Source organism: Fukomys damarensis, unplaced genomic scaffold, assembly GCF_012274545.1.
Source record: "Fukomys damarensis isolate Sample0158 unplaced genomic scaffold, DMR_v1.0_HiC HiC_scaffold_33, whole genome shotgun sequence".
NCBI lineage: Eukaryota > Metazoa > Chordata > Mammalia > Rodentia > Bathyergidae > Fukomys > Fukomys damarensis.
Genome location: NW_022900945.1, coordinates 51,810,599 through 51,822,770, shown reverse-complemented (window position 1 = coordinate 51,822,770; position 12,172 = coordinate 51,810,599). Strand labels below are relative to the sequence as shown.

General features: G+C 40.9%; 1 protein-coding gene across 3 annotated transcripts in view; it reads right to left on the bottom strand.

The window, feature by feature from the left end:
- Rprd2 (regulation of nuclear pre-mRNA domain containing 2) overlaps positions 1–12,166 on the bottom strand; it is a 92,550-nt gene extending 80,384 nt beyond the window's left edge. For all 3 annotated transcript variants that reach the window (XM_010616398.1, XM_010616399.1, XM_010616400.2), the window contains exon 1: positions 11,945–12,166. In XM_010616398.1, the coding sequence (XP_010614700.1) occupies positions 11,945–12,149 (205 nt within the window). In that variant the 5' untranslated portion in view covers positions 12,150–12,166. The remainder of the gene's footprint in view (positions 1–11,944) is intronic.
- Between the last annotated feature and the right edge of the window lie 6 nt (positions 12,167–12,172).

Genomic DNA, 12,172 nt, shown 5'->3' with positions numbered 1-12,172 from the left:
ATATATAATAAAGTCTTAAATTTCTTTTTTCCCCCCACTTTGAGACAAGCTCTTTTATTACTATACAGGCTAACCTTAAAAATTCCTGGTTTGGGCCAGGGAGTTAGCTCAGTGGCTCCGCTTACTGCCTCGCAATCTACTTCCTAAGTACTTAGGAACTATAGGCATGTACTACTGTAACCCAACATTTAAATAATATCTTAAACACCTTCTCCTTCCTAAATAAGAATCTCAAAATTTTCAATTCAAGTTATAGTCATGCCAGTCAGTCATTTATCTAGTTTTGCCCTTTTTAAAAAAATTCTGCTAATTAAACATTATTATTATTTTTTGTTGTGTGGAGCTGGGGGATTGAACCTGGACCTTCAATACATGAAGCAAGTGCTCTACCACTAATTTACATCCCAGCCCTTAAACATTTTATGCACACAATGTTCATTTAGATCTTCTAGGACTATTTTCCTTTTCAGGAAGTATATATCCTTTTGAAGATCATTAAGTGAACATCTGTCAGTATCCAGTTTTTGTCTTCTGGAACTATCTTCATTTTGCACTTGTTCTTAAAGAGTAGTTTTTGCAAAAATAAAAGTTTTTGATTGACAAATTTAGATAACTGTTTTCATTCTGTACTTTAAATATTTTATTCCATTGCTCCCGGACTTCAATTTTTGTCATCAGTCACTTCTTTCAGTTACATATCTGCTGGTGTGGTGGTGCATGCTGTAAACCCAGAACTGGGGAGGCTAAGGCAGAGGCAGAAGGATCACAGCAAGTCTGAGGTCAGCCAGAGTTTAAAGGCAGCCTGAACTACATAACAAGACCCTGTCTCAAAAAAAAAAAGAGAGAGAGAAACGAAAGCTATGTATCTGTTCCTTCTGACTATTTTTTGGCTGGGCAGGGGTTGAGACAGGCAGGGTCTCGCTATGTAGCCTAAACTAACTCTCCTTGAACTCACTATGTAGCCCAGGCTGGCCTGAACTCTCGGCAATCCTCGGCCTCAGCTTTCCCAGAGCTGAGATTACAGGTTTGCACCACAACATTAGGTTCTCTGACTGCTTTTTAAGAGCTTATCTTTGTCTATGACATTCTCCAGTTTAACTACAAGGTAGGTGCAGGTATTTTTTTTTTTTTGGTACTGGAGATTGAACTCGGGACCTTGCACTTGTGAGGCAGACAGCAGCACCACTGAGCTAAATCCCTGGCCCCAGGTATCTTTTTATTTTTATTTTTTTCAGATATCTTTTTATATATAGGTATACTTTATATATCTTATGTTTATATTAATTTTCAAATTCTCAGCCTTTATTCCTTCAAATACTGCCATTTTGCCCTTCTTTCCTTGTGGGACTTTAAATAATTATATACCTTAGACTCATTATAGCCTCCCTATGAACTTTTTTTAAGGTTTGTTTTTTGGTTTTGGTTTTTTTTTTTTTTTTTTTTGTGGGGGAGAGGGTCTCACTATGTGGTTCAGACTGACCTGGAACTCACTATGTAGCCCAGGTTGGTCTCCAACTCAGGAATCCTCCTGCCTCAGCCTCCCAAGTGCTGGGATTACAGGTGTGCGCCACCAGGCCCAGCTTAAATTCCATCTTTTATTAATTTTAACATTTTATACACAATTATTTATATTGCTTAAATGGTTTAAGTTTTAGTGCGTTTGTTTCTATAAAAACTCACAGTTTATTTCCTTGTGTTTGGTAATTCTTTTATTATGAACTTATATTTTGTTGAATTTCACCTGTGGGAATTCTGAGGGCCAATCAGAGACAGCTTTCTCTCAGAAATACTTGTACTTACATCCAGCACACAGTCAGAGGAGGTACTGGTCTTGGTCTAATTTAGCATCCTTCTCAGAGGGCTCTTCCACCTGTCTGGCGCCCAAGGCTTAGTCTCCTGAGTGCTAATGTAGGCATTTGCCCACAGGAAAACTTCATCTTTCTCTTTGCTCACAAGGTCACTCATGCCCTGTTTCGGACCACTCTTCACTTTTTTTGTTTGTTTCTTTGTTTGTTTTTTGAGACAGGGTCTCACCATGCAGTTCAGACTGCCCTGGAATTCACTGTGTAGCCCAGGATGGTCTCAAACTCATAGCGATCCTCCTGTCTCAGCCTCCCAAGTGCTGGGATTACAGGTGTGCACCACCACGCCCAGATGACTCTTCACTTTTTGAGTGAACTGACTCTTGAAAGTTCCCAATTTATTTAGCCTACCCAGTAATTCACTGCAAAGTATGTGTAAAGTTTCACTTGGAAGAATTCTAAATAATTTACATAGGTACTTTCCCTTCAAGGAGGTGAAGCGTTAACTCCCCACCCCTTAAGTGTGGACAATGCAGACTTCCCTCAAAACAACGTGTTGAAAGGACAAAAGAAGAGTAATTTTACTGTAAAGAAACCTAACAAAAACTACCTTGGCTAGATGATCAAGGTTAGCATCATCAGTGCTAAGATCATGCTGATAGAATATTCTTGATATGATATGGTCTTCCAAGAATCTGTCAACCAAGTAATCATTTAAAAAAGCGGCACACGCCTCTAATCCCAGCATTTGGGAGGTTAAGGCAGGGAGATCACCATGAGGTGGAGGCCAGCCTGGGCTACATAGTGAGTCCAAGGCCAGCCTGAACTGCACAGCAAGATCCTATCTCAAAAGAAATGGGGTGTGTGTGTGGGGATGACAGCACTGTATAGAATACCTAATAAGTTCCCCAAAACTGTCAAAGTCTAGAACAGCCTAAAGAGAAATGACAATTTAAGGTAATATAGGAATTCTGAATGGGATCTTGGGAAACAAAAAGGCATTAGGGCTGGACATGGTGGCCCACACCTGTAATCCCAGCACTTGGGAGGCAGAGGCAGAGTTCAAGGCCAGCCTAGGCTACACAGTGAGCTCAGGGCAGCCTGAACTACAAAGCGAGAGCCTGTCTTAAAAACAAAACCAAATAAACAAAAAAAGAAAGAAAGAAAGAAGGAAAGAAAAAGGCATTAGGCAAACACTAAAGAAATTCATTAAGTATGACTTAATAATTGCATATTACTAGCTGGTTTGTTGGTTCTAACAAATATACCTAAATTACTAAGGTAAGATGCTAGTAATAGAGGAAACTGATAGGCTATGTAAGACTCCTCAGTAGTATCTATCTTTGCAACTTTCCTGTAAATCTGAGACTAAAGTAAACCATTTATATAAAATTATACTTGCTGGAATTTTTGCAGGATACAGTTGCAGTTTTAGTAGAAAAATCCCTCGAAATGTCTAGCCTATCAGATTATCAAAACCAGAAGTCCTTCCATTCACCCTTCAGCCCAGAAAGATCATGGTCCTTCCCTCTGGCAAACTTGCTCTTCCCTCAGTTTCTGAGAAACCACTCTGTTCCAATCTGCTCCCTTCCTGAGGTCCCCTGTACATGCACTAACCCTGATACACCTTCACTGGCCCTGTTCTCTTCTCTTTTAGCACACTGCATAGATTGAAGCGCTTGTCCACTAATTATGGCTGCGTGCGAACAATTCCCAAATAAAATCAGTGGTTCAAAGCATATTCCTTCAGTTGGTCAGTTTCAAAGGTCAGCCCAATGTCCATCTGAATGACCCTTTCAAAAACATTGCTTTCCTCTTTTTATACAACAGGATAGTAATAGTACCTATCCCTTCACGGGGGTTGGCCACACTATGTGACACAGACATGCAAAAGCCTAGCACAGCATCAAGTGCACAACTGCCAGTAAGTACCAGCCAGAACGAAGATCATGAGCACTACCAGCTTAACCTGCTACTAAACAACACTTCTCAGGGCCGGGGATTTAGCTCAGTGGTTCTGCCGCCTGCCTCGCAAGCTCAAGGACCCGAGTTCGATCCCCGGTACCTTCCCCACCCCACCCCCAATCAAAAAAAGCAGTTCTCAAGATGCCGTACGATATTCCAGCTCCATAATACTGGAACCTGCTCTCGTCATCTCCAAAATTCCCTGCCACCAAGACAGACCCCAGGACTCATCTTCTAAACTCATCCTCAACATGCAGTTGACCAGCAAGTTCTGTTAAATTCCACTTTTTTTGAGACAGAGTCCAGGCTGGCCTTGAACTCACTATGTGGCCACCATGAATGCCACTGGCTCGAACATTCTTGGACCCCTCATATCTATCTTGGGTAATATCTCACCTTCCTATCCAAAAGTCACCTTCTCAGTGAAGTTTTCCTTTACTATCTAATCCATGACTGCAATTTGGTTGCAACTACAATCATGGAATGAATTCAGTGACCAGAATCATGAAAAAATTAAGTTCATGATGGGGCTTTAGCTTAGTGGCACTGCAGCTGCCTCGCAAGTGCAAGGTCCTGAGTTTGATCCCTGATACAAAAAAAAAAAAAAGAATTTAGTTTGTGAACTGAGGTATTGTACAGGCATTGCTGTGAATTAAAAATCTTTAAACATTTAAAATTAAAAGTAAGTATTTACTGAAAGTATTGAACGTAAACTAGGGATTTTTGAAGACAGCTTTTTTTTGGTACCAGGGATCGAATGCCAGTCTTTACGCTTGCAAGGCAGGCACCAGAACCACTGAGCTAAATCCCCGGCCCTAAACTAGGAATTTTAAATCAAATATCTTAGAACTCAAGGTCAGAATCTGAATCTAGTCCACATGTTGCTCATTTGTATACATGATTCATGATTGAAGTTTTATGCTGCTGGGCATGGTGACCAGACCTATAATCCCAGAACTCCGAAGCTGAGGCAGGAAGACCACAGTTTAAGGCCCGCCTAGGCTATACAGAAAAACCCTGACTCAAAAACCAAACACACGCCAAGTGTGGTGGCGCATTAACATGACCCCAGCACTTGGGAGGCTGATGGAGGACTGTCACGAGTTCAAGGCCAACCTTAACGACACAGAGATTTATGTTTCAAAAAACCCCCAAAACAAAAACCTAACACACATAGCCCCTAATCCTAACTCACATCTGGGAATAATAGTGCACGCCTGTCTGTAATCCCAGCACTTGTGAGGCTAAGGCAGAAGGATCGGTGTGAGTTAGAGGCCAGCCTGGGCCACATAGTGAATTCAAGGCTGGCCCAAATTACATAGTGAGACACAAAAAACAAAAACAAAAAATTCCTAACACACACACACGCACGCACACACACACACACGCACATGCCTTTATGCCCATGGGAGACTGTTATACTCTACAAGTCTAGTCTACACATCTGCTACAAAAGATAAAATTACAAAAAAGTTAATACTTCAAGGAAGGACTACATTTCAAAGGAAAGACCTGCAGAAAATGGTCTCAGGCTCTCAGAAGAGTGAAATATCAAAAGACCAGATAGGGAGCAGGAGTTTAGCTCAGTGGCCTGCCTAGCAAGTACAAGACCCTGAGTTCAATCCCAGGTACTAAAAAACAAAAACAAAAAAAGACCAGACAGTAGCCTGGTCGTGCAGCTCCATCGAAGAGCACCAGCACAAAGGCATGGGGCCCACCCCCGGCACCCCAATTCCACAAAACATATGACAGCAGACTGAACAGTCCACCAACCAGGGTGCACTCCAAATGTTCTGCCACCAAAACTTCCTGTTATTGTTTAATCTAAAAGAATCTCACATTTAAGTAAATTTTTGTTGTTTTGCTTCTTGAGATTCCAGGACTGAACCCAGGGCACTGTACATCCTTAGCGAACATTCTACCCTGAGCTGTGTCCCTAGTCTAGACAGGGTTCTAACACAGTAGACAGCTTACATACGTCTACCTTGTTTCCCCTTTTTTATTAAACAAAAGCAAATAAAAGTTTATCATCAGAATATCAAATCCGTACAAGGTAACAGTTCTACCAAGTGGGAAAAAACAAAACACAAGATTTAAAACCTCAACATTCACCACAAAAACATAAATACTTGAGACAGTTATGTTCACCCTGATTTGAACACTATATATATTCATGTAGCTACACATCACATGGTAGCCAACAAATATATGATTTTTATGTGTCAGTTTAATTTTTTTTTTTTTTTGAGACAGGGTCTCTCACTATGTATTTGAGACTGTCCTGGAACTCACTATGTAGCCCAGGCTGGTCTCCAACTCACAGCGATCCTCCTGCCTCAGCCTCCCGAGTGCTGGGATTACAGGCATGTGCCACCACGCCCAGCTTCAATTTAAATTTTTAAAAAATTAAAATAAGTACAATTTCCACATCCTAGTTAATCTAAATGGCCTAAGCCTGAATAAATAAGCAAACTGTCTGCATCATAGAAAATATTAAATGAATATGAAAGGCTGCATAATAAAATGGCTAAGAGTGCACACTAATGCCTGAGTTGAAATCCTCCCTTCACTAGTTATGGGCTCTGTAACCACCAGCAAGTTACTTAGCCTCTCAGAGCCTGTCTTGTCATAAAAAGAGGCATCATAATAATATTCACTCTTAAAGTAGTGAGGGCTGAGTGAATTAATACTTGTAAATGCTTAGGACAGTGCTTGTCATATAGTAAGCACTCAACAAAAGTTAGCTATAAAACTATTACCAGCTCTTAAGGATCCACTTAAGGATCCTGAGATCCAAACAAGGAAGTTATTTCCATAAATCAGAAATGATAACTGCATTTTGTAAATCTCTGCAACATATAAATCCTGTATGAAGAGATTTTTTTTCCTAGTCTGTTTCTTTTGTGATTTGCTCCAAAGTAATGAAGAGAGGGGATAAAAGGGAGAGTTGAAAATGGTCAGTCGACCATTAAGTTGATAATTAACTGAAGTTGATGAACAGACAGAGTGAATATCATTACTTTTCTATTTTTATACATAAATTTATATCAAAAATAGTTTAAAGGAAATCTTAACATTTTGTGTTCTACAATTAATGAGCAATTAATTATCCTACTTTTCCTGCAAAACTCCTTTAAATTCTCACATTGCTTTCTTAAACAGATCAACTATTCAATAGTCAGAAATAAGACTAAATTCCTGGGCATGGTTTTGTTAATTCCAGCACTCTAGGAGGCTGAGGCAGGAGAACTGTAAATTCAAGACTAGCCTAGGCAATTAGTGATTATTAAGACTCTGAGTCAAAATAATCTAAGGGGAGGGGGTATTAGGAATGTAGCTCAGTACATAGACTCGATGGGTTCACAAAAAATAAGACTAAATAGAGGTATCATGAACATAGCATCTGCTATTTTGTTCTTCTAGTTCTTCAGAGTACTCCTACAGAGAGGCTAATTAACTGGTCTTCCGCGGATTAGGACTGTAATTTCCACCTATAGCCAAAACAAAGTTCTGCTATACTTTTTTGTTGTTGTTTTTTGGTACAGGGGATCGAACTCAGGACCTTGCACTTGCTAGGCAGGCGGCACCACCACTGAGCTAAATACCTGGCCCTGCTATACTTATTTTAAATACTCAGGATCTTACATCTGTACCCACATAAGCAATAATTTTAATATTTCCTATGTGCTAGCTCCAGTGCTAAAATACATGTAACGAGGATCGGGGATTTAGCTCAGTGGTTCTGCTGCCTGCTTTGCAAGAGCAAGGTCCCGAGCTTGACCCCTGGTACCAAAAAATAAAATAAAATAAAATAAAACATATGTACTATCTTCTTACATCTGTATTTTTCCAGATCCCATAAGCAATCATTATGTCTGCTTATAGATGAAAAACTAAGGCCCACAGTGATTAAGTAATGGGGTTAGGATCTAAATCTAGGTTTAATTCTATTTGTTTGTTTGTTTGTTTGTTTTGGTACCCAGGATTGAACTCCAGACCTTGTGCTTGTGAGGCAGGAAGCAGCACCACTGAGCTAAATTCCTGACCAAACCTAGGTCTAATTCTAAAGCCTGTGTTGTTGTTTTTTAACTGTTCCACACCAATTCTCCCATTAAAAATGGAAGGGGGAAAATGGGAGAGAAAAATTAAGTATAAAAATGAAAATCAGGTTGGGCGTGGTGGCACATGCCTGTAATCTCAGCACTTGGGAGGCTGAGGCAGGATTGCTGAGTTCGAGATCAGCCTGGGCTACAGAGTGAGTTCCAGAGCAGTCTGAACTACATAGTGAGACCCTGTTTCAAAAAACAAAAAACAAAACAAAACAAAACAAAAAAAGATTTACAGGGCTGGGGATTTAGCTCAGCGGTTCTGGCGCCTGCCTCACAAGCACAAGGGCCCGAGTTTGATCCCCTGTACCTAAAAAACAAAACAAAGCAAAACAAAACAAACAAACAAAAAATCAGTTCAAGCTTTACATCAAGTCCACATAAGAGCCACATCCTATATCCAAAGACAACCATTCCTGTGCTATCTTCTATTAAATTATAAATGTTTCCATCTGATAAAAACAATTCCATTCTCCAATTTTTTGATTATTTCACAACATCATGTTGGCAAATATTTACTGATTGCTTGCTGTATGCTAGGCATTGTTCTAGTTGCTTTGGGTTACAGCATCAAACAAGACAGCTCTGCCATCTTATGGAGGAAAATAAACACAGTAACAAATAAGATAATTTCATGTACAGAAAACAGAATAATATGACAGTAAGTGAAGATGAATACGGAAGGTTTCCTGTGGAGGTAATATCTAAGGTTAGACAGGAGCCAGGATCTAGCTTAGTGGTGCTGCTGCCTACCTGGCAAGTGTAAGGTCCCGAGTTTGACCCCTGTACCAATTGAAAAAAAAAAAAAAGATAATTACTAGATCTAAAGGCTGAGAAGAGGACAGGATTTGAAGGAGTCTGAGAAGCAAACAAATCAGATGGCACAGGTTCTGGCAGACCACAGTAAAATAAGCACAGAACCTGTTGCATCCAATATCACTGGAGAGTTTTAAAGCAGCGAAGCAGGGCTGGGCGTGGCGACGCACGCCTGTGATCCCAGCACTTGGAAGGCTGAGAGGCAGGAGGATCCTGCGAGTTTGAGGACAGTCTTGGCTACATAGTGAGTTCAAAGCCATCCTGAACTACATAGCGAGACCCTGTCTCAAAAAATCAAAGTGGGGGTTGGGGATTTAGCTCAGTGGCACCACGCCTGCCTTGCAAGTGCAAGGTCCTTAGTCCAACCGCTGGTAACACCCACCCAAAAAAAGCAAACAAATAGGTCTAATTGTAAAGAACTATAAAATTAAATGAAAATGAGGCTCAACAGATATGCTATTTTCATTCTACCCTTCACCACTCAGTTGAGTATTTCTCTCCAAAGGTTTTATTTGCAAAATAGATAATGTTCATTAAATGAAAGCACAAAATGATTACAAATTATTAACCATTTTTGAAAGTTAAATTCCATTTCACTACAGTAGAAAACAATATCAGATTTTAAAAAGCCCAAAGCAAATTATATAAATTATATAGAAAATACTTCAAATGAAGTATTGCCCTCCTGGAATAATAACTTTTTCCACTCTTTTAATATCAACCAAAGAAATACATTTAGGCACTGTATTAACAACAGAGGCTCATTATTGCTGGTTAGAAAAAAAAATACAGTAATCATCATTTATGATCCCACAAGGCAGGGTTGGGGCATGACCTATTCTTGCCAATGATGTAACCAGAGTTAAAGCCCTAGAGCCCCCAAGCCAAGCAGGTGGCACTCAGGAGGTTGAGGCAGGAGAACCTTGAATTCAAGAGCAGCCTGCGGCAAGCTGAGGTAATTTAACAAGACCTGGTCTCTAACTTGTAAATTTAAAAAGGGGTGGGGTAACATGGAGCTCAGTAGTGGAGCACTTGCCTAGCACATACAAGAACCTGGGCTCAATTCTCCATTTGAGGCTAGAGGGAGAAGACACCAGAGCCCAAAGGTAGGAAATGTAAAATGTTTGCATAATTCAGTAAGAATCTTGTAAGATAGGGTAGAGAATATATCCTCACTCTCTCATTAGCACTGCTTGCTACCAGTGGTGTGCCAGCACATTAACCATTATTTTACAAAGTTAATGATAAAGCCAAATCTTAACTATACCATTTTACTGAGTAATCTTTAGCAACTTGACATTTCTATTTTTCTTTCTTTCCTTTGGTAGACCAATGATTGAATCCAGAGCATTCACACTAAACTACATCCGCAGCCTTTTAAAAAAATTTTATATAGGGTCTCAGTCACTATATTGCCCAGGCTAGGGTTGAACTTGTGATCTTCCTGCCTCAGCCTCCTAGAGGGCTGGGATTACAGGTGTGTGCCACCAAGCTGGGCAGCAACTTTGGCATTTCTAAACCTTAATTTCCTCATTTATAATCTAATGGTTTTTTTTAAATCTAGTGAATTATATCATAAAATATAATGAAATAGGAGGATGGATAGCAGATGAGAATCTTTGATGGTGACTTTGAGCATATTTATAATACAAGTTCTAATTTTTCCCTTTTGGCAAGAAACAACTATTTGATCTGCCATTGGTAAACAAATTACCTAATCTTATGTTTTCTCCACTAATTTCTTTGCATTATTATTCAAAGAACAACATAACATCTCTTCAACAGTAAATTTTAGCCCGGTGTGGTGACACACCTATAATCCCAGCACTCTCGGGAGGCTGAGGCAGGAGGATCACTGCAAGTTCGAGACCAGCCTGGGCTACACAGTGACTTCCAGTCTCAACTACATAGTGAGACCCTCAAAAACAACAACAACAAAAACAAATCAAAACAAACAAAAAAAAACAGTAAGTTTAACAGATGGTTTGAAGCTTTGGTTCTACAGTCTTGCAAGCTTTATCCATCTATTTCCTAAAAGGTAAACACAAATCAAAACACTACAGAGGCAATGACAGAACAGGAATAGTAACTGGTTGACTAAATCAAAAGTCAAAGAGATATACAGTATATGCAGTTAAGGCTAACCCTCGTCTACTTCACCAAGAACAACTGTAGACCTCTCCACCTTTCCTCTTGTAAGATTTGAAATCTTAGCTGGGCATGGTGGCACGTGTCAGTGATCCCAGCACTCCCAGCACTCAGGAGGCAGAGGCAGGAGGATCAGGGCCAACCCGGCCTACATTATAAGACCCTGCCTCAAAAAAAAACCCATAGAAATAAATAAGTAATAAAAAGATTTCAAATTTTTTGCAACGATCCATGTTTTAGTAGACTTCCTTTCTGTAGTAAAGCAACAAAGTGGGAGGGAACCCCCAACAGGTAAAGAAAAAAAAAAAAGCAACAACATTAGAAAAAGTATTACACAGCTGAAAAAACACATTTCCCATTTTGGTTACCTATGAAACTCAACTTAATTCTGTAAAAACGTATTTTTGCTGATTAAAAAGTAGGCAGATACGTTTTATGCGTTCAGGTATTAATTGAGGATCACAGCACAACATTCCAGATTAATGTTTCTGGTCGGAACCAAGAAGTCTGTACTTTATTGCAGCCGACACAGGCAAAGGGAAACTCAGATCTATGTGGAGCTCACGTTGCTTCGTAACGCTCATCCCGACAAATCCTTTATAACACATCACAAGTTTTAGGGACATTAGTCCACACCTGGGTCTTCTGAAGCCACATCACAAGTTTCAGGTCGGCGACAAATACACAACAGTCCAACCTATTCCGGTGAGGCAGGCGGACTTAAACGACTGCTTAAACCACAGCTTGTCCACCATCAGGAAAACCAGAAATCGTTAACACGTCAAGGCCTAGAAGAAATCAACGGACGCGGCAATGGCCATGAAGGTTCAATAAAATCAGTAACTCAGCTTAGAGGGCTCGGAAATGAAACGTGGAAATCCTGGTGGACCAGGGCCCAACAGCCCAAGGTCAGACCAACTCTTGCCTAAAACTGCCAAGAAACGAGCAGTTCGGCGCCACCGGGCTGGGAATGGAGTCGGGCTCCGGGAGCCCTCGGGGCCCAGCTCCGGCGCGAACTGGCCGAGCCGAGAGCCGGGCCTCCCGTGTGTAGGGGCCGCGTTTCCGTCCATGTCCCCAGCCTCCCCTGCCCGTGTCCCCGACACTCACATCTCCGCAGCCACTTCATCCAGTGGTAGACGATGGTGCTGTGGTGTTTCTTGTTCTCTATACACCAGGACGACAGGCCTTGAATGGATTCCATCGTGTTGGTTACCGACTGGAACTTTCGATCCAGCGAGGACTCCAGAGCCCCCGCCGAAGAGGCCGACGAGGAGGAGGCCTTACTGCTGCCTCCGCCGCCGCCGGCCGCCATCTTCCCGGTTTGCACAAGCGCTG